General features: G+C 36.3%; 2 protein-coding genes across 3 annotated transcripts in view; both read right to left on the bottom strand.

The window, feature by feature from the left end:
* LOC149787030 (von Willebrand factor A domain-containing protein 5A-like) overlaps positions 1 to 2,572 on the bottom strand; it is a 51,779-nt gene extending 49,207 nt beyond the window's left edge. Inside the window, exon 1 of the mRNA XM_089977577.1 lies at positions 2,387 to 2,572. Within this exon, the coding sequence (XP_089833703.1) occupies positions 2,387 to 2,432 (46 nt within the window). The 5' untranslated portion in view covers positions 2,433 to 2,572. The remainder of the gene's footprint in view (positions 1 to 2,386) is intronic.
* A 13,853-nt stretch (positions 2,573 to 16,425) lies between these two features.
* The window catches only part of LOC149787029 (von Willebrand factor A domain-containing protein 5A-like), a 51,849-nt gene continuing 43,927 nt past the window's right edge, over positions 16,426 to 24,347 (bottom strand). For both annotated transcript variants that reach the window (XM_089977576.1, XM_089977575.1), the window contains exons 14-16: positions 21,408 to 21,477; positions 19,721 to 19,941; positions 16,426 to 16,847 (exon numbers count right to left, since the gene is read on the bottom strand). In XM_089977576.1, the coding sequence (XP_089833702.1) occupies positions 16,680 to 16,847; positions 19,721 to 19,941; positions 21,408 to 21,477 (459 nt within the window). In that variant the 3' untranslated portion in view covers positions 16,426 to 16,679. The remainder of the gene's footprint in view (positions 16,848 to 19,720; positions 19,942 to 21,407; positions 21,478 to 24,347) is intronic.

Genomic DNA, 24,347 nt, shown 5'->3' with positions numbered 1-24,347 from the left:
AGTTAACGCGTACTTGTACATGCTGCGACGAACGGTATCATGTGGCAGAAATAATATATCAGCCCGATGAACTTCATTTGGCACACTAACATTAAAATGTGCAAAGTGAATTTGTTTAGGCGGTGGTTGGTAAATTTGCCATATTGTTTGTTTGGATAACCAATTTGCTGCAGTATCACGTGTGACTTTTGCTGCACAGGCAAGTTTACTAATTGCTGCGCTACCTCTCCAGTATCCTCTTGGGGAATAATAAATCGACTCCATTATAATTAATTACCAGCGCCTAATACAAGCTTAGATTTCATTGCAGATTTTATTAACCAGTTAGCTAACTTTTCTTTGAAAGATTTATCAGTGATGGCATTTAACGCGTGAATTAATTTCACATCCGCGAGATGCCTATCTTGTAGATCCTTACTTCAGTAAGCTACATCATGGACATGTCATGCTTTATCGATAGCATTTATCGGATACTCACCTGGATTGGGCTGATTTAAGGCACCAAGCCTGATATCAAGTCGGGTTCCAGGACCACAATAATTATATCCTGGGAGATGTTTTTCTTCTGGGTATTTAGCCCACGGAGCCCCTGGTAATTTTCCTAACTTGGTTGCAAAATCACCTCCTCGCTTTTTTTTCCGGCGCTCCACTTGAAATAAATTTAAATTTCTTTGTACCACATCGTTCACACTTGCCTGTAAGCGCTTGTCGATTATTTTTTGTTGTAGTGGTTGTTATGTCTGCAACTGGAGTACGTGCTCTACATTTCACATAATATAAATCCATATTTATATTATATTATTCTAATGGAGATCACTGACTTTTCTGCTACAAGGAAACGAGAACCAGTTAAGCATCACGCAGCGCTACCAAACTCTGTTCGTATGATTATAATTGGCCCATCTGGGAGTGGTAAGACGCAGTTGTTACTTAATTTAATAATGAAGTGGATGAAGTGGGACAAGTTGTATTTGGTAGCTCCATCTGTGGACGATCAGCGATGCTACGAAGTGTTAAAAGATTTTAATGAAAGTGCAAAATCGTTAAATGAAAACGGTGATGATGTTGTTGAATTTATAACTGACATTAATGAAGCACCATCCATAGATGATATTGATGGATTCATTAATAATTTAGTTGTGTACGATGACGTAATGTTGGATAAACAATCAAATCCTGCCAGGATATTTTCCAGAGGTAGGCACAAAAACACTGATGTGATTTATGTAACCCAACGATATACTCAAATTCCTAAAGTGATGAGGGATAACTGCAATATTCTTGCTGTGTTTAACGGAGTTGATACACACACGTTACGAAATATACACCAGACTTGGTGTAGCGGTGATATGGACATAATTAAGTTTAAAAATTTATTTAGTCGTGCCCAATCAACCCCGCACGGATTTATAACAATAAATTTACATGATACTCGAACACGGTATCGAGTCGGGTTAGATACGATTTTTGGATAGAGAGCAGCAGAGGGGGCTGACGACAACAAAACGGCGACAATTGCGTTTACAATGAAGCGACAACGCGGTTTTATTTCGGCGTTTGGAGGCTTCTAAAAAGTTGTAGGATTCAGCCCCTCTGGAGGACGACGACAACAAAACGGCGACAACTGCGCTTACAACAAAGCGTCGACGCGTTTTTTTTAAAGGGCTTATTTCGGCGTTTGGAGGCTTCTAAAAGTTGTGGGATTCGCCCCCTCTGCTGCTCCTAAAGAAATATCTTGAACAAAATACAAGTACAAATATAAATGAATAAACAGGACAAGGCCATATAAATTTGCTCTGAAATAGAGCGTAACATATTAAATGACTAATTTGTTTGTCTGCCCCATCTGGTATGCAACATTCTTGTGTATTCGAATTATTTTACGCTTCTAGAGAAGGTCATATGACCGAGCCGGATTTAGGCGTAAGATAAACAAGCTACATCTTAGGGCCTCAAAGTCTTAAAGGGTCTCTAAAACTTTTAAGACCTTAAAAAAAATTAAATACAGTTTTATTATAATGTATGTTTAAGTAATAATTTACCCGTTATATTTTGCATAATATGTACACAATTACTATATAAGAAATGTATTTTATATAAATTACATAACTTAGATAGAAATAATTCGCAAAATATTGCCAAGTTCAGTTGTTACAAAGCCTTATTCACTGTTAACACTTACCAAATACGGCCGATACAGCTTCTCGTTATTTAGGGCTTCACCTTGTCTAAATCGGGCCCTGCATAGGACAAGGATCTCGTGATAACTCTCTTTACAGTGACTAATCCAGCCTTCCGACGTAGATATTCTCTCTCTCTCTCTCTCTCTCCCAGACAGACAGACAGAACTAGGTTCTCTGAAATATTTACTGAAAGCCACACTTACCTGGAGTCCCAGCAGACGAGAGTAAACCTTCTTTTATGTCACACATGTTGAGAGAAAGGAAACGCAAATTTCACTAGATCAATGGCAGTAGTATGGACTAAACTCACATACATAAGCCCTCCTGTTGTACATCGGTTTAATATTTAGTGGCGTGATGCGTAGGATAAAATGTATACTTCCGCTTGGTGTTTATGTTGATATTCCTTGAGTTCAAGGCCGTTAGATAAAAGGCAGGATCTTCACGGTGTAATGATGTACGAGACCTTGGGGCGGAGCTTAAATGTGTAAACATTGTATTCAGTAATACACTTAACTGACCGTGGATTAGTGCATTATATGCATGTTATATATAGCTTTTGTCACATTTATAAATGTTTAGTCTGTATGAAACCTGTAAGATTATGCTAATTTAAATCTAGATCATATTTTGTATATTTTTCTTCTTCAAATGTGTCATTGAAATCATTGAAATTGTACTTGGTGTGGCTGGGTAACTCTTATCCATGTCAAGTTCCTACAGAGTTATCTCTCTTTTAAAATTGACTTGCATATGGACTAACGGTACTAATTCAACTCCGCGCATTTTGTTTATCTACATGTGCATGAAACACATGTTATTGATTCTGCACGAAATGAATCAGGTGCTACTTTCATTACTGAGTAATCCCGAGTCAAGCCTGTAAAAATACTAAAATTGCATCAATACAATTTTGTCTATATTCTTTTAAAATTACAGATAGGATAAACTCTCAAAAGATATTTTTACTAAAATTTTAATTCTTATTATTAACCAATTAAGGACCACCAAACCTGTAAATAATCTATTATTTGTTCACCCATGTCTAGACTGGTTCACAGTTCTTTCGTATAATTAGTACCGTTTGCCCTTAACTGGTTTTGTCCTTGTTAAACTGATAAATTAACATTGCTTTTATGTCAGCTTAACAGGCATCCTGATATATGATCCAAAGTATACTATTTATTTCACCACAGTTGAAGCATTTGAATCCTTCGGGAAACAATTGGTACGTTGGTGTATGTATGTATGTATGTATGTTATGGATGTATGTATGTATGTATGTATGCATGTCAAGAAACAAATGTGTTGATAATTTTTGTAACTTGTTTCTTTTTCATACATACATGCATACATACACACACACACGCATGCATACATGCATCCATGCATACATGCATGCATGCATACATACATGCATGCATGCATGCATGCATACATGCATGCATGCATGCATACATACATACATACATACATACATACATACATACATACATATGTCTTTTTTCGTGATGTGCTTCAATTTACTAATCAATGATCGTCAACATGCCTTAGCTTGTGTTCTAATTGAAAACGGCAAACAATACCAAATAGCTTATATTTAAAATAGCCAGTAAAACTTCAAGAAATCATAAATCTCAGCTTGGCACTAGGATGTGCGGCCTCCAAGGCAGCAAGCGATGAGCGGGACCCAAAGCATAAAAGAAAATAACCACTGTAAAAAATGTATAGCCAGCAGCGCGGTGCCCTTGAAAGCGCCGGGCCCTAGGCGGTTGCCTCGTTCGTCTTGATCCTGCTGCAGGAGCAGGGACTGTGAACCCTACAACTTTCTCGGAGGGTCCATTTGCGAAAATAAAGCTTCCTACGAAAATGAAAATATAAGGTCAATAACCCGGACCGATGCTTCTAACCGACCGAGACTTCTCTAATTGGGTTAGCTCATTTCGGTACTTTAATTTTTACCTTTTCGTTTTCTTTTTTTATGAGTGTTTGTTTTCCTACCGGCCCACTCAGTTTATTTTAATCACCGTCCCTGCTGCTATGTGTGTGGCTTAGTTAAATCATCATTATATCAATAATGGAATCTCACACAGCTAAACTAGCTTGACAGCGACTGGAGGAAATTAAGAAATATCTCCCCGTCCGTGATTCTGTCAAACAACAACTACAACAGCGCCATGAAGCTCGAGTGGAATTTGCAGAGGATACAGCAACTGGGAAAATAGCAGAAAGAACTATAGCCGATGTTAAAAGACTAGAAATAATGACTGGCTGAAAACGAGCCGGTAATAATTCCCCAGAAATCATTAATGAAGCAACTTATATTTGTCAACGATTATTTACAGTGGGTATCATGGATATTAATGTTTATCGGTCACTCATTTCCGAAATCGTTGATGCTTACCGCATTGATTCAGGGTATGCAATTAGATAGTGACAATAATATAAGATGATCATATATAATTCGCAACGTGGACCTGTAATGGTCAGAATGATACATTCACGATTACCAACATATTCAGCCATCTACGGGGATATATTCAGTGATGTTGTTCAGGTTCTATTCAGAAGGATAGCCCCAAAAGCAATACCGATTTCAAAGCAATTGGAAATGAAGGTTATTGACGTTGTTCGTGATAAAGGTATTGGTGCTGTTTGTGCTGTTGCCGGTAAAGCATTCTTAGAAATGAAGCCAGTAAAATTGCCCAGCAATGAAGTTATGCCTGCAAATTTCAGTTCTATAATAAATCAAACTGCAAATAAAAAACTATCAGAGTTGGCTGGCGTACCTCTGTCAGAAAAAGAAAAAATTTAACTATAAGTTTAATAGCAAGAAATGGTTTTCGTGTTAGACGATAACGAATATAAATAATATTTAAATGTGTATCTGACCCCGCATTTGACTTGGATGCGCTAGTCCTCAAAGATGAATCTGTGCGCTATTATCAATATTATTCTTACGACGCAAGAGAGCCAAATCAACGTGGAAGAAATGAGCCGCACGTTTAGGATACAAGTAGATATTTTTGACCCGTTGAAGCATTTGTTGAACTATAAGGTGAAATTCTAAAACCAGATGATACTAAATATGTAGCTGATGTTAGAGTTGGTTTTGTTAATAATGGTATCACAACGTTGTTCAACAGTACCACGTATAGTATCGACGGAAAAAACCCATATTAAATCATGCCTGGAAAATGCCGACGTTGCTACGACGATATTTAGTCTAGCAAGATATTTAGATGATTATTTAAGACCCGCTGGCCCATCAATGATGTTTGTTAAGGATACTACTGACCACCCTAACAACATACAGTACAATATAAGACGACCAAGAAACAATGCTGACAACGCTGACGCTGATGTGTGGCCATTGGTTCATGGTGTTAATCCAGAATTCAACTTAGGATTGTCAGCGCGTCGATCAATGCTGAAAGATGATCGTAGAAGATTTTCATGTGCAATTCCACTGTCATATATCTTTGGAATTTGCAGAAATGTCAGAAAGGTTATTTTTGGAGCCAATCACACAGTTGTACTTTTAAGGAAGGCTACCGATGATTATACAACCTGACGCCCTATTAGTCATGCAGATATTGTAATGCTAACAAAAATTTCATTGTGGATGCCAACAGTGATATCATCACTCGCAGAAGAACAACCGTTGCTCTCTTTTGTGGTAAATCAACATTATCATGCCTGACGATGACCACATGTAGTGTTAAAAGTAATACTAATGGTTTAATCACACGGCAGATAACATCACAGCAAGGTGTTTCTGCTTCGTGATATATATTTGTTGCTTTCCAAGATACTGCTCGATTAAATTCACAAACACACAGTACAATCATATTTGACAAACCTGGTTTTACACAGAGAATGAGTGGACATCAAGAACCATCCGAAGGTTTATTTTTGAATTTTGAGAACATATCATTGTTTGATAACATTCGTGGGACGTGATCAAAATGTGGATTCTGGTTTGCAAATATCACAACTAGATTTTACAACGCTGTATCCGATTTATTACCTTTGGTTGGAACACTTGGATGTGTTCAGACAATCAGTCGTTGATATACATTTTCAAGGTTGTGTAACAAGAGGAGCTTTACTAATTCCAGGGGGCCCCGAGTGGCCGAGTGGTCTAAAGCGCTGTCCGTGACTGATCACTGCCATCTCACCGCTGTCTGCGTGGGTTCGAGTCTAGGATTCGGCCAATGTGGGTATGTGAGAAAGCTTGCCAGTAGCTTCTCGTGGGTCGGTGGTTCTTTCCATTTCCCGGGTTCTTCCTCCAACATTAATACTGGCCGCCATGTATAGCCTATCGTGTGCTGAAAAATGGCGTTAAACCCTACAACAACAACAACAACAACTAATTCCAGAGCAATCGTTGTTATAATCTCAGACAAGACAATGTTGCCTGAAGGCGTTTATGGACGAATGAGAGTCATTGATGCTCCAGTGGAAAACATTCAACATGGAATTATAATGTCATACAATAGTGTTAGTGTCAGTCTTACTACTGGTCAGCTTAACAATCTACAACCAGTATCAAAAAGGAATTGTGGAATAAAATATTACGGAAATCAGAACAGATCGCAGGTGGTCCAAATTAACTGTCATTGACAGAACGTCAATCCAGACAATTCAATGAAGCCAAACGATCAAAGACCAGCGTTGGATTTAATATTTAAGCGAGTGCTATTAAAGATGCAGCGAAGACGGGTGGTATATTACCACTTCTTGCAGCTATACCGGCATTAATAGCCGCTGCAGTCCCACTTGGTGCTATTGGAACTGCTGCTGGAATGGCATTAAAGAAAGCAACAGGTCACGGAAAAAAGACTTCCAAAAAAGGAAAGTTCTAAGACTGACAGGAACTCCCCATTCGTGGTACGGCCGAGGTCTAAGACTTGCCAGGACACTTCGTTGATTTTTCCTATGTCCAATTTTGATTTACTTGATGCTGCTAAAAATTAAACATCAAAAGCTTCAGAGGACTTCAAAACACTCCCGTCTAGTATTCAATATTACCAATACAGACAATAACTGATCCGCCAGTATGTGGCCGTAAAGTAAATGCTGTACTCGACGCTTTGTCAAGGTCGCGGACACCACCTCATAAAGTTCTTTACGATTATACATCTTCGTCCAACGTTTAAATATGTCTTGGTGTAATATATAATGGTATATATGTATGGAAGATCTACTCTGAATAAGACTCAGGGCAAGCCCCAAGGTGACTTATCAAATTAGGCAACCCTTGACGAGGTCAAGGATGAATTCGCTAATCTATTGAGTCTTGCAAATGTGGACCAAAATGAAGTTTATCAGGATCAGCAATGACGATTAAAGATGAGCAATATCCCTTTAACAGATAGTATTATGCTAGTTCCAGATGCGACCGAAGATAACTTAGGGGTGTTTACTAAAAATGGTAATATATCTGAGGAATCAATTGTAACATTCGTGTGAGGATGTCTGACGTATTAGAAGAATTGGAGATATTATGTATGGCGATCTCAACACGAGTAAAAATAAAATCATTATTTTGAGAGATCCAGACTCAGACGATGATATGGCAACAAAACGATACGTCGACAGTAACAACAACACGATCAGAACTGAGATCAATGATCGTTTACTAACCGCGTGTGATACAATGACTAACTCTCTCAATATGGCTAATAATACAATTACTGGTCTTAGAGAAGCAGAATCAAACGATGACTATGCAACGAAGAAATAAGTCGACAAGAGCAACATCCCGATGATGACATTGATAATGACAATCAATGATGGAATGGCCACATTTAGATCTGAATATTTAAAACTTTCGCCAAAAAATAAATAAACGGAATCGTTGATGATTTCTTTGGAAAGCTAACGGTTATCTGCATTAAACTGTGCGAAATCAAAAACATTACTAATGGTGTAGTAATTGCAGCAGCGTTTGGATCAACTTTATGGACACCACTCAATAAATCCATCAAACATCAAGCTGAGGTTACCGGTTTATACAGGTTCTCAGTACTCGGCTTTACAACATTTACGATATCAACCACAATTGCACGGTGTTATCCACTAATTGGATCCTCCGGATGTATGTTAGTGATGGTGGAGCAAAACGACGAGGAAACCTTTGTGGTGGAACCCGAAGAAAAAGACTTAGGTTTGTTGTACTATTGGTTACTTGCATTAATCGCTATAACTACCTCCTACTTAAATGACTAGTAAATTACATAATGAACCAAGCGCCGGTAACCCCATTCGACGTTCAAGCTTTCCGATACAAGCAAGTGTGCTTGTGGCATACCCAGCTGAAAAATATCAAGAGTTCACAGAAATAATTAAGACTTATCATGAGGCAATGACTGTGTCAGAATCTATGAAAAACGATCTTAATTTAGAATCAGGGTTTAACAAATAACAATAATGATGTTATCACAACAATTACTGCAACAGATCGTCGCAAATACAACTCCGTCAAACCCACGATGTTATCAGCAGGCACAACCAATCCCGAGTTCAGCGTTAGCTTTCCCTCTGCGATTCCAGCAAAAGAAATAGCATACGCACAATTAAGAGCATATCATAGTTAGCCAAATATTAGATCAATATCATTCGGTGTGTTGCAAGCAAATAATTCACTGGTATTTGCGTACAAATATAAACCCTATGGAACTCCCGATTGGAATTTTGTGAGTATACAGGCAGGCGGTGATCAGATCTAACAAATCAGAGACGAATTCAAGCGCCGAACCAAATTTAGTACAAGAAAATAATCCAAAATCTCTATCACTGTTCACCAAGTAACATTATCAGCCGCGATAGAAATAAACTCGTTAGATTCTGCCGTCGATAAATATCAGTCGTCGTACCGAAGTGTCTTATGATGGCTAGAAATGCCTCCTGTTTATCAAGGACCACCAGAACCAAAACGAGTTGACTTTGCCACGGACAAGATAATATTTCTGAAACTTTCAGCATACGGAAAAGATTATACACGGATATCACGTGGTGAGGTAAATTATTTTACTGCGTCTGATGCTACAAAGTTACAGAAACAAATATACGAACGAAACAAAGTTAAATCAGAAAATCATCATCCGACCTAGTTAATTCTGAACACATTCGCATACTCAGTTATCTACGAAATCTGCTTTATTCTCAATTAAAGCATTACAAAAATGATATAAAACAGCAGATCATTGAAACAATACATCTAAACCAGGTTGCATCAGATCTCTAATTTGTCAATAAAATTATTGTCGAAATAGTAATTTATTACGTCGTTGTGAAGTTGTAATGTCGAATTTTTCGTCGTGACTAAACAGGTATTTACAAGACATTATAAAATAACAGGAGAACAATTACCAAAACTTGTAGGGATTTAACACTGAATCATTCAATGATATTATCGATTAATATTTTCCCGAAAATACTTGAATCGTGGAAAAAATTAACCCTCATACGTTTACTCTCAAATACAACAACGATCCATACGGCGGAGGTCGTCATATATCACCAAGTGTTGTTAATATATTATCAACAATTGAAATCAATCTTGTATGTGATGCAATTGATGGCATCTATCAAGTAGATCTTGAAAAATCCAGTCAGGCCCAGCATATTTACGACTCAAGCACCCCCTGGATTTTTGATTGCATTAGAACCCGTTAACCCAGCTTATCTGCGATGTCATAATCCGTTATTATCACGAATACATTTCAAGTTTACTGACCAACTTGGATACATGCTTGATTTTAAATATAAATCCGTATTTGCATTTGCAGAACGTCAGAAACACCGAGATCAGCATTTTGTGGAACCAAACTCTGTCCAGTAATTGTTTATGCGGTATTATATACGTATCAACACGTGACAGTTTTGATATACAGCAATGCAATACTTGAAAGTGCCGTCAGAACATTATCGACACTGTCCTTCTTTGAGAAAGTAAAGGCAGAAAAATTTAGTGTCAATTATTGATATATACGGCGAAGATGAATGTTTTTAACCTAGGAAGAGTTAAATAAGCTGCAACGAGAAAAGTATTACGAATGTGTACGATAGAGCTCAGATTCTGATTTATGTTCATTCTTGACTTAAATGTGAAAAACTTAAAATAATATTATAATCTGATTCTGAACAAATATTATCAGGATAAAAATAGATATTATAATCTAATTGAGAATACAAATAAAAAACAAAGGCTTATTTTTTCTGATTTATGTATATAGTATACATAATTTTTCAGATTGTCAAACAATTTCATCTAATTGATGGGTATGTTACCCAAATTAAATCAGATCATTGATCAAATTTACTAACGATTTTATATTTCAGGTTTTAGAATGATTTTATAGTTATTAATAGTATTTCAGGTAAATGGTTAACTTCACAGTTTTGACTGATATATTGCCTATATTCTTTTCGGATTATCAAATAATTTCATCAGATTCTTTTGTTATGTGAAATAATTTCAGTTTGGGTTTCAAATGCTTTATGTCAATGTCGTCTTTTTTGCGTCATTTTAGAGTTATTTTAATGTTTAATCGAAATATTTGGATTCAAACAGATTAATTCTTTTTTTTTCTGGAAATATTTGTGTGCTCGTACAGAATTCTTAACAAAGATATTTCTTAAAAATTGTATTCGGATTGATAGCACCAGAGTGTTACTTGTGTTTTACAAGGAACTGTAGACGACAGCACTGTACCTGATACAACATACGTCATCCCCTTCTTCTTGGATTCTTCTTCGGTACTCGAACTTGAATTCATTAAAACATTTCATTATTAGGACTTCCAAAATTTAATTCGTGGATTTGATTCTTAAAACCTTAATTTCTTATTTGTTTCATTTTTACAGTATTTTTCCAGGGAAATAAATTATGTTACATTTTTCAGAGCTTGTTGCTTTCACTCTGTCTTGTGTTACTGCTTATTTGAGCTTAAACACCTTACATAAGAATCGATTTGCTCGTCCCGGATATTAAAATTTGGATAAAATTTTCAATTAAACTTTGTTTTTTGAAATTTGAATTCTCCTAGTTTTCGAAATCTTTAGTGAAATCTGCAAGTTTTTTCTAAAATGTTATCAAAAGTGGAAATATTTCTTTCAAATCCTACCCAGGAACAATTTAATCTTTTCACACACACACAAAAAAAACAAAAACGAATTGATTCACCTTGCCAGAAAATACAATCTTTCTGAGGTAAAGGCTTCTTTAACGAAACAAGAAGAAATATTTTGGTTCAGTATTTGCTAGAAAAGAATGTTTGGGATAATACAAGTGCTTTGGTTTCGATCAGTAAGTCTGTATCAGACTGACACAAAAGTAAAGGAATTAGAATTAAAATAAAAGATGGAATTGGAGTTGAGAAAGCTGGAACGTCAGAAAGATAAAGAAAAACAAATGCAGTTGCAGTTGCAATAGGAGAAAGAGAAAGAACAAACGAAATTGGAGACAGAAAAAGAACATGTTATTACAAAAAAGATCAAATAGTCAAAGTCTGAGAATGAGGAGCGAGAGACAGGAACGAGAGGAAGAAAAACAGATGCAAATGCAGTTAGACAGAAGAGAGAAAGAAATACAAATGCAGTTAGAAAAAGAAGAGATACAGTTACAGAAAGAGAAAAAGCATTTATAGTTGGAGAAACAGCTGTAAGAGAGGAAATATCATACTTCAAATACAAATTTAAGTTCAGATCTTACAAAATACATTAGGCTAGTGCCGCCTTTTCCGGAAGAAGAAGTGGACATACTTTTCTTGGTTTGACAAAATTGTTGAGAATGAATTGGCCAAGAGAGTAATGGACTCTTGTTATTGCAGTGTAAACTCACTGTAGAGCTCTTGATATTTACATTTCACTGTCGGGGCCCCGAGTGGCCAAGTGGTCTAAAGCGCTCTCTGTAGCTTCTCGTGGGTCGGTGGTTCTTAACGGGGTTTCCCTGGTTCTTCCTCCATTAATACTGGCCGCCATGTATAGCCTATCATGCGCTGAAAAATGGCGTTAAACCCTACAACAACAACAACATTTCACTGTCACTAGAGCAGAACACTTACTTTGATGTGTATGTGTGCGATTAGTAATTTTAACGTAGCTTTAACAATTTGTCAGTCATATTGTTACGATGTCTGCAGCGTGGCAGTTTATAGGGATGTCCAGCGCTAAGGCATCATGCCGCAGACATATAGCATGATATTCCACCCAGTCACATTATCCTGACACCAGGCCTACCAGTCGTAACACTAACCTCTTAAAGCTGAGCACCAAGCGAGGCAACTGTTAGTACCATTTTTGTAAGTGTTTGGTATGACTCGACCGGCGGCCGGGGATCGAACCCACAACCTCCCACGTCCAAGACGGACGCTCTAACCACTAGATCACCGGAACAGTATGGCTATGATGTAAAGGACTATCTTTTTGGTTAGGAATTTGTCCCCGATGCTTACCAGCAACAATTCAGAGACTAAAAAGCTGACCAGACCCATGTCGAATTTGCATGGGAAAAAGCATGACAATTTGATAGGTGGTGCTCTTTTAGAAAGGTTAATGAAGATTACGAAAGACTCTGACCACTCATATTGGTTAAGAGGTTAAGAACTGTGTCCATAGTGACATTAGGGTTTATATTGACAAGCATAAGATTGAAACCTTGGAAAATGCTGCTCGTGCTGCTGACAATTATACTTTAGCTCATCAAGTAAGTCATCTACTCAACAGTCTTCTGGCAGAAAAAGTATTTCAGCCTAATACTAGTCCTTCTACAACAAACTGGCACAACGTCTGAAAATCAAGGTTCTTATAAGCCCGATTCAAGATCCTTGTCTCTAAATGTACCTATTGTAAGAAAAAAGGACACGTTATGTCTGATTGAAACAGACAGGAATCCACATATCAAATGTCAGGAATATACAGGAATCCACATATCAAATGTCAGGAATAGACAGAAATTCACAGATCAGATGTCAGGAATAGACAGGAATCCACAATGTCAGAAGGGATTTCATAAATTTAGAGCGATACTTAAGAGTGCACAAGTTCTTTCAGCTCCAGGTCATGTCATGTCATGTCAAATAGGTTGATGCAGGTGATGTAAGCCTGGTGATATATTGATTAAAGACGACGACAATGTTGCGAATGAATGTTTAGTATTTTTACTGGCTTTGCAATACTTTTGAAGAGTAATTAGTCGATCTTTAGTCAGGTTATTGTATTCAGTGATCACAATCCCGTTGCTTTCTTCAACAAATTGTAAAATAACAGATCTTTAAAGAAGAGTTTGATGTTGCAAGAATACAATATTTATATTATGAACATCAAGGGAAAAGGTAATCTGATCACAAATTCACTTTCACGTTTATAGAAGTACAACAGTTTTGATTTTGCTTATGTTTTGTGCATTCGACAAACATCTTCATAACCAATTTGATATATATGAAATTATTATAGCACATATATTTGTGAGATATATGTAACATAAGGTTATCTTGTATTAATCTTTCATCTTTATTAGGGGAGGTATACTGTATATTATATTTGTATTGTGTTTTGATTTCTGTTAACGAGCATACATTGTAAGCGTCATTATTGTTTGACAATGGATTACATCGTTAATTTGGTCTATAAATGGGCTCTATTTTAAGATTATTACTTGTAGGTGAACATGTGTAATGGAGTTTAACATATTGGTTTCCCTTGGAAATACCTGGTCTTGCCACGGTCTTTACTAAACTTTACGTTGAAAAATCAGAATGTTCTAGAAATCAACTTATACCATCATACTGGTCATACTAGGGAATTTCGGAAGAACGTATATATTGTGTTATTATATTTACATCGAAGGCTAAACATACAAAATTGTTTGCGACTAATGGCAGTGAATATCATATTCCTTAAAATTGCACAATACATGCGAGAACAGACATTCCCTACTTCCATACTATTGGCAACTGACTATTCAAAAGCACTTATCCCACTATGCTTCAGAATGTTCAAGAGTGACCAATGAAGTCACGTTTTCAGTAACAATTACCTACAAATAAATTACAACCTCATAAAAATAAATATATCATTTGTATCTGTATTTGTTAGCAAACTATATTTCCTGTGTATATAATTAGAATTGGAATGACATTTACCTAGCACATTGTATCCTTAGTCGAACGCATATTGGTATTCGAAATTAGCTGGTCTTGTTAAATGTTCTTGCCTACTGGATCTAACATGCATCCAAATTGTAATAGTTTAAATGATGAACATAAAACCAATTAAAATAACATTTTAAGGCAATTTACAAGCTACGTCTAACATTTAATGTTGTTGCTTCGTAAACAGATAATATTCATGTAGACCGTGTTTGTTGCTCAGATTAGCTCATATTATTCGCTGGAAAAGACCAAATATAATAACCAAATATAGTAAGGGCCATTTATGTCCGTCTATTATGCGCACTATATTTTATTCGAGTTTTCCAGTTCTTTTCATTTATACATCTATCTGAAACACAAATACTTGCATTTTTTTTATTTCGCTATTATATTTGATTTCATTTCACGTGATATTAGTATGCTTGATCTCTTTAGTTGGTCTTGAACGATATATCTCAAGTCCTTGGTCTAAGCTTCTGTACAATTCTAAAACGTTCAGCCGAGGGCACAATTATATACACACACATACCTATCAAGGGACACTTCATTATCTATCACTGTAGGTAGGGATCGACAACTTTAGCAGGTATAACGTTTCTTTTTTTTTTGGTATGAAAATGGCACATACATCTAAAGCTGTTTGGAAATAAGATGCCTCAAAACAATATTTTAGAAAAGGCACATCTCTCCATAAATACATGTGCAGTGTACAACTCGTGTACAACTAAACTAAAATATAGCAGGTTTTAATGGTCCGTATTAAAGTTCTCAACATTATCATAAACGCCTTAGAAAACCATGTTCTTTATATAGATTCGTGATGGGTCTTCTAGCTTTCAATTTTCTGAACGTTACTACACCAGATTCTTTTTATATTTCATTCATTCGATATTTATGACGATATTAGGTGGATTAGTTAGAGGTTCATATGCATCAAGACCATCGTATGCTAGACACTTCCCTGAGCGTAACACAAACTAATCAACATAGTTTAAGATGCTGATGCTGAAAAGAATTGCTTTTGAATAAATTGGCGTAAACGTTTAGTGTAAGCGATCTTTCTAGCCTCAGCTGAATCATCGCTATTTGCATTATAACACTTTGCGATTGCCGAAAGGCTAAATTTGGAGAAAATTTACTTTCTATTTATATTGTACTGCTCTCCATTTAATGGATCTGGCATTCACTCCATTCATCAAACCTGATGAAAAATCAGAAACAAAGTGTTTGTTTAGGGACCGCAAAAAAATGCTGCTTTAACCTAATTGCTGGATTAATATTTCGGGAAATGTGCAAAGGGCTGGAATTATACAGCTTGTGTACTAGCTTTTTTATGATAAAATGCAACAGTTAGAATTAAAATATAAACACGTGGAATAAGACATTTACCGAGTAAATGCTTCAATTCTATAAATTTTGTTTACCTCCCGGTTTCACTAACCTGAAATACAACGATCAATATCTGTTTAAATGTATTTAAAAACAGCGTGCATGCTCACATAGGAACAGCACTGGTATTTTAAACACTTTTAAGTGTTAGTTTGCTCTTGCTTTTGTATAAGCACGTACAATAAATCTGATCATCGGTATTATTCCAGACAATTCTGTCAGCAGATTAAATAGAAATGATGAAGAATTATAACTGTACAAGGACTTTATCTTTAATTAAAGATTATGGAAGATTCAGCCAAAAAGTAGAAATCCTAAGATGTAGTTTCAGAGATATTAGTCGCATACAACTAGATATCAAGAGTGTTGGATTGTCAAATTTACTAAATGTTCTAAAGAACTGCCTAAAATGACCCATTAATCCAGTGATCAGAAAGAAAACATTGCAGCCACTTATCTCGGAGCTACAAATACAAGAAAAATAAACGAGAAGTTTGGACCTGCTAATTTTTGAAAGAACGTTTCAGAAATGTGCCAAAATTTCACAATAAGGGAAATCACAAAACCAGTCTAGCTGAGGTGCGAAATTGATAAATGTTTATGCTTAATTCAGAATCCAACAGCATATAACAATTGTGAATTTACTTGTATACAGGCTACAATTCACCACCATTATGAAGAAAACAATTGGATGATAAACATTGGATTTATTACAGCATTATACATCGAGAATGTGTCAAGCTATAAACCAATGAAAAGCCAAGTTACAAACTAATGTATTCTTAACTCTGGGAATCAACCATACAACTTTTATCGTTTATTATATGAAAAACCTGAACAGGGATACAATTTCTCCAGTATTTTCCCTGAAAGTGAACATATTTTATTATCTACTGGTCGTACTCGCAGAAAATATATTTTATTGCTGGTTCTATCATAGACTTGTTCAGATGTTAAGTTTAGAAATTAGATCCTCCACAGATTGTCCATGTAGGTTCTGTCCCTCTAACCAGTCTAAAGCCTTTGTTTCCAGCATCTGCCATTCATCCCGTCTTTCTGAGTGATGCTTCCTCAGCCAGGCAATGACAGCCACTGTTGCAACTACATCGTCATTCTATAGTCGGCAGAGAGAAAGGAATATAAGAATTTAGCAAACTATTTTAGCGAAATAATTTTTAAAAACAATTTAACACATTATACAAATTGAATGTGGCTAAACTCAATCTTATTCTGAAAAAATAAATGCCTCTATGAGAAATTAAAAATTCCTAAGAATATTGTAAATAGCTGCAGATATGTGAGAGAATATTTCTAAATATGTATAAAAGTGCCAAGTTTAATATGATTTTTTTTAAACACGCTTAATTTATGCCAAAAGCTTAGTAGTATCTTGAACCTACGATTAAATATTTCAAAGCTCCATTCCCTCCCCAAAACAGAATTTGTGGCAAAGCATAACATGACTGTACCTCCAAATACAAACTAAACAAAACCAAACATTTGGTATATATATATATATATATATATATATATATATATCCGTGTTAAGTTACAAGTTTGAATCAGTTGATTCAATATATTCGTCAAGATGCTACATAAAAAAGAGCTAGAACGATTTTTATTACGTTTTCCGTCATGACCGTCTAAAGAATTGGTGCAAAGTTCAGGATGGAAAATGCAACTTCACACAACTCGTCCACTCGAGTCGAATGTACATGTTCCAGTGTCACAATCGAATTATTTATAAATTATATCCTAACCTTAAAACATCAAGGAATCGATGGAAAATTAAAAGAAGCTCATGAATATGGTACGTGTTTAGAATATAATGTAAGCCAAAACTTGTTTTCATGACCACTGAGTAAGACCAATACTAACTGTAATTGTGTATGATTTCGGAAACTTGGATGTACATACGAACTTTGTATGAAAACAGTCAGGATGTTGTTGTTGTAGTGGGGTTTAACTACCTTTGTCAGCACAAGATAGGCTATACACGGCGGTCAGTATAAATGGTGGAAGACGAACCCGAGAAGAACCACCCACCAACGAGAAGCTACTGGCTAAGCTTTCTCACGTACCCACGTTAGCCGAATCTGAGACTCAAACCCACGCAGACAGGTGTTATGGCAGTGATCCGGACCGGGGAGCGCTTTAGGGCACTCGGCCACTCAGGACCCCACCAGTCAGGATGAAAATGTAAGCTGTGTATGGACGTTTTGATGCAATTAAAGCAATGTACATTTCCAACTAGGAGATATTCAAGTCCTTTTATTAAAAATGTCCAATGAAATTGCTGTGGTAGTATAAAGAAATTTATCCATACAAGAACAAATCATACACTGTAAAGCGAATTTTGACAGAACTATATTTATTACTAAGGACAACGGGGTAATTTAAACACTTTATACAATTTTTCATAACGTCTTTGAACTCTAATACGTATTGATTCTACAGAAAATTAAAGCTTTCCTGCAAATGTGGAATCATCTTAGTTAATCAAATATAATATCGTGACATTCAAGCAGCTAAAAGTCATGCCAGGTATGTATTATGTCTTTTTTAAGGCCAATAAAGGACACTAAGATGAAATTTAGGCGTGTTTTATCTATATAAAGCAAAGTCTTTTTCTAACTATCAAGAACATTTACAACAAAGCATTGTTAATATTTAACAATAGTAACCCTAACATTATATTCCCTCAGACTGTTAATTGGTCTATGTAAACAACTGAAATTATTGATCAGAACCCATTTTTCTCCTTTCGATTTCAGTGACCTTGACATGTGACCTGCTCCTGAATTAGAAGTCTACCGTACCACAAACCATCCAGAAAGTTTGGACCTGGCTTGTTTTGCATTAACTAATGGTATAATGAAGAAAACATTTTTCGTCTTTCAGTCAGGGAGCTTTTAACGTATGACTATTTGGTCATGTTTGTTTCCATTCAACAAGCTCAAGCTTTGCCCAAAGTTCTGTTAAGATACATCCCGTAGAACCAATGTTGTGGTGCAGAAATCGATTTTATTCTTTCACAGTTTTCCTTATGTGTTAAGTTCAATAATTGTGCCTCACACTAAATGCAATCCATTTACAGAGTTTCGTAACTGTACAGGACGTAAAACTGAAGTTATCGTGTCAGAGTGATCTGGGTGTTGGACCCCATAATTGATAGGCATTTTCATTGTCATCGATTCAACAGTCCACACTGCTCTGCAATTGTAGGTGGTCGACGATGTACAGAATTAATTTCCTTTCTTTAGGTTATATTTACCATGACATTTGAGTCGAAAATTGATAGTTTATTTTTAACCTTTCCCTTCGTGTAAGTCATTCTCAGATATCTGTGGATGGACAACTAAAATAATTGTGGGAAAATAAAATCTGTAAACAATGGACAAATAGCCATACGAATACATTCATGACATAATTCACAGTAATATTAAAACCGATGTCTTAATGTATTGATGGAATCTATGCATCTGAATGACGTACAGCTCATCTGAAGTATAACAATTTTCATAAGGAGAAACAGAGCATACATTTTTGGATCTGAAATCACTAAAACATTAAACAGCAACTTTATCTTACCATAGCTATTGGTCACGTGAAAAGCGTTCCGGAGCCAATTTTGCCTTCGAAAACATGCATTTGTGCACGATACATCCATATAGCATGCTTCAATGCAAAAGAATCCATTTAAGGAAAATGAGAGACACACAAACAGAAACAATTATGTGAAGGAGTAAAAACACTGGCATTACAATATATTTCAAACTAGTACCGTTTCCTAATTGAAAAGCATTTAATAACCTTCCGTTCTGTGTTTGGGGTAGCTTCGATTGTCAAGACATAAAATGATGAAAGACAAAACCTCTCTCAATATGGGCTAGAGTAATCAAAACTTTCATCCATCTCCATTTGACAGTTAACACTGCCATATGAAACCAAAGGTTGACATTTTTTTCACTGATGTTGGAGTGTTACCTGTAAGGGAATGACCAGTTTTAAATTAACTGCATCAGTGCCAAGCAGGTTTAAAAGTTCGCTGTCAAGACGCCATGATCCCTGGAACGTTTGTAACCGAATAACCTCCATCATTCTTTGAGAAGCAGACTTTTCTTCTGATACTTCAAAATCCCTCCTCGCATCCGATTCCAAAGATTCCACGCTTCTGGTTAAATTTAAGCTACATGATGCACCTCTTGCTGAAAATTTAGGAAAGTATTTGCATTGTGATTATGCTCCATATATGGTCGAAGAAAGCACGAATATAATGTTTCGTTTTAGTTCTATAGTTGATACTATACACGTGTATGTACGTATGAATGCATGCATGCATGCATGAAAGCATATATTCTCTTATTTAAGCCCCAATGCTGCCTTTTTTATATAGATTTCACCATTCTTCCAATTCGACTTAAGTTTGGAAGGAAGGTAAATTGTTAAAAACGTTTCGGACAAAAACAGTTCTTTGCAATAAGGTGCTAGGTAGAAACGAAAATAAACATTTTAAGTTTAGAATCAAGATGTGCCACCCTTAATTCAGTCACCGAAGTCGCATGTATCTCTGTTCGTATTCGGGAGTGCTCTAAAAGTAGTTACGTTATATATTTGACAAATTCCCTAAGGGGTTAATCTAATAACACCATTCACACCTGGCGGAACCATTGATTCGAGAGGAAATGAGAAGAGATAGGCCTTAGTTTTTAAGCGGATCTGAGTTAATAAAGCCTACATTAGATAAACAGAAGGCTCGGATGAATGTGGGTCATCAGCTGAGGTGCTCGAATACTTTGAAGGACAAACTTGCTCAAGACAAAACCAGCTTTTACGGATTTCTATATTAATTGGTAAGGATGAAACACGGACATGTAACAATTCATGTACGTCATTGATGCCTATAAAGACAAAATACTTGTAAATGATGTGCCTAGTACTGCAATGTATCAAACGCAGAATGAGAATAGTGTATCACATAAGGATCGCCTACCATATCCGACATAGCGTGATGTTGGCTTCTTATATTTTACAACGGTCACGTTATCAAATTTTGTGGTCCAGCTTTTGCCTGAAATCGGTTGACCCATGGATGACACCAATCCACATTGATTATTTTGTACACATGTAAAACATGGGTCTCGTTTCTAAGCTCGAGGGAAAAATTACATGGCTCATAATGTGATGAAACATCGGTATTATTTGGTTTTAATGGAAACCAGCAATGTTTAGGACCAGTACGTTTCAAAATCACAATCATTCAGATAATTTGGCATTTACAACTTTTTCCACGTAACAGCGGCTTTGGGGCTAAACTCCGTTTTTATCTGGTAGAAATTTTGAGGATGTCAAGTAGTTTTGTTCTTAAATTTTACTTGAAATTACTCACCACTAATACTGAAGACCTGACAGATGTGCGTAGAGAACGATTAATTATAACCTATATAGCAGAAGGAACATATAAGTGAATGTACATGTGGGATCAAAATTCCATAACATCGTTGCTGTCATTGAGATTGTCATCATTAGTTGATATTATAAACTATCGTTGTCAACGTCATTATTGTTATTGTAAACATCATAGGTCTCAGCATATTCATTGTAAAATATATAATCAGGAACGTAATATCATTGACGACAATCTACACTAACATTTACATGAAATATAACTTACACATTGCTTTTGAAGGAGGCGACGAGGCTTTTGCGCAGAATGCAACTGCTGGTAATGTTCGTGGGCCAGGCTATAAATACAAATTTCATTACTTGTAATGATTTGCGACTTGCGAGTTAAGTTTTAAAAAGTAACATATATAAGGTATGCCATATTGTCAAGTCGCGCTTGACTCAGATGTTTTATTTTCTTTGTTAACATTATTGAAGCAAACTATATCATCTATTTTGTGAAACAGTTCATTTAAAATTGTATTACCTCCACACGATGATTGTGTTTCTACTAATTGACTATCACTGTTCAGAATTAATCTACAATTCACGTATGCATTACATGTAAGAAAACAAGGGAATGTTTCGATTGGTCGGCCTGGTTTCAGGATAATGATACGGGATGGAACATGGTGGTATATGTCTGCAGTATGGTGCACTAGTACTTGACTTCACTATAAACAAATGTTATTACCGTACTAGAAGATTAGATGGAAATACTTGTCTGCACATAAATAAGTTGCTATAGAAAACATGTGTCTTAACCTGCTAATGCTATCCGCCAAGTGAGGCATCTGCTAGTAAACTTGTATAAGCCTTTGGTAGCCGGAGTTTAAACCCGCGACCTCCCATATCCGAGGCAGCCGCTCGAACCACTTAAGCTACCAGGAGTCGCAATGACGCAATGATAAGGCAGTATTTGTTCCAAGTATTGGAAGTGGTAACTTTGTTAAAACAGGCAGGCATTCTTCAGGAGCAGGATAGCAAGTCAAATATGATGCAGAATAAGACGCTCAATACATCTGCAACGTCTCGGTGCTGCACTTAATACGGTATGTGATGTGTAGCATGATATATATGTTGTCGATTCTCAAATAGGTCCCGATAGAAAGCTGCGAGGTGTCCTCACTTGCATATTATTGTGTATAAATGGATATTTTATTAGATGCGTCAAAATATATGAAGAATCCAAACATGTTAGGCACATAACGTTTTGAGAGCATTTAAATGTTTGATTTAATATAGTATTTCACAGAATTGCTACTTTTCATGATGTAGAGAAAAAGCCACCATCAAAGATAAAAACACTACCATTCATGATGTCGAGAAAACGCAACCATTTATGATGCTGAAGAAATGCCACCATTCATGATGTAGAGAAAATTCATGTTGGGAAATGCCATCTCTTATGTAGAGAAAATGCCACCATTTATAATGTTGAGAACGAGCTATCATTTGCGATGTAGAGAGAATGCCACTATTCATGATGTCGAGAAAACGCTACCGTTGAAGATGTATAGAAAATGCCACATGTCACCATTCATGATGTAGAGAAAACTCTACCAATAAAGATGTATAGACAATGCCACATGTCACCATTCATGATGTCGAGAAAACAGTACCATTCATGATGTACAGGAAATGCAATACTCATGAAATACTTGAACTAATGGAGGTAATTAAACTCTTCGAGAAAGCATAAAAGCAAATAAACATAACTAATGTGCGAACCCACATGAAATTATGCTCAATATTTCAAATCTTTCAGCGTATATATTCCAGTTCTTGCAGAAATTGATTGTTTCCTGTCAAGAACATGTCCATGAAAAATCGGGTCTCTATGCAAGTTTTTGTATCTTTCAGTTATGTTGTTGTTGTTTTTCAGCACAAAATAAACTATGCATGGCGGCCAATATAAATGGCGGAGGAAGAACCCTTGAAAACCCCGGAAAGAACCACCGACCCACAGGAAGCTACTGGCAAGCTTTCTCACATACCCACTTTGGCCGAGCCTGAGACTGGAACCCACTCAGACAGAGGTGAGACGGCAATGCTCCGTAACGCAGACCAGCCAACCCTGACGAGTATGTCTCAGTAAGGCAGTTGATTTGTTTTATGTAAGCTTGACCAGTTTTCAGCAAGGTGTAATAACATATCATAAACTGCTATTATAATGCTGGAAAACGTAATTAAAAATTCGGTATTTGGAACGTGCAGCAACGATAAACATTATGTTCAACTGAAAAGATTGTAAAGTACGCGCAGACCTTATGTACCACTAGTACAGAGCAAACATTTTTAGTTCCAAACCATATGCAGCTCAATAGCATGTTGCTATCTCTCAACTTGACGTAATTCCTGAAAAAAATTCGCCACTTCACATGACGACGGCAATCATATTTCCCGCTATGAGTAGTTAAATTGACACGTGATGTCCAATACATCTGACTGTTTCCCTTCCAGCTTTTATTCACAAGAATCTGAATATTCCTTTTTATTTTGCCTGTGTTGATTATTAACACACTTCAAGAGGGGTATTTTCCCATTCGTATTATGCATGGATCGCTTGCTGGATGCCATTTAAAAAAAAAAAATTATGATCAACAGTTTGATTATGCAGTCACTTCGGATGAACAAATGTGTGCAATTTAAAGCGTCTGATGTGCTGTTGTAAAGTTAGTCTGGTTCCCTGACGAATATCACTATTTATAATATGAAACCCGGATCAAAATCAAACACGGATGAACACATTTTCCGGAGTTTTTGGTTTTATGCCGTAAGTTCGTATTTTAAGGGTAATTGTTGTAAGACGTACGGCTAAATCGTAAGAGTTGGCATGTCTGCGTAACGATGAGCGCTTTAAGACCATTTGGCCACTAGAGATCCCTTCAATTCTTTTAATTAATGCAATATTTGCAATGTTTCAAAATAAAAGCACCAGATGGGATATTCTAAAAGTAAGGAGGAAATAGATTCGAGCCATATAGTTGCTTTTGGCAAGAGGACACACAAAACCACGTGGCAATAGTGGCACAACAACACTTGTGTGTTCCTTATTACTTTTAAGACTGGACTAAAGTAATTCACTTATCTGGTTCATCTCAATGTCTACAACAGAAACAATATAAAGTGCTCGGACCATCCATAGAGACCATCCGTAGAGTACGGT

The sequence above is a fragment of the Sinohyriopsis cumingii genome, chromosome 12 (genome assembly GCF_028554795.1).
Source record: "Sinohyriopsis cumingii isolate HCF-2022 chromosome 12, ASM2855479v2, whole genome shotgun sequence".
In the NCBI taxonomy this organism is placed as follows: Eukaryota; Metazoa; Mollusca; class Bivalvia; order Unionida; family Unionidae; genus Sinohyriopsis; species Sinohyriopsis cumingii.
The sequence above is the reverse complement of the archived record's forward strand: the minus strand, read 5'-3'. Positions and strand labels throughout refer to the sequence as shown.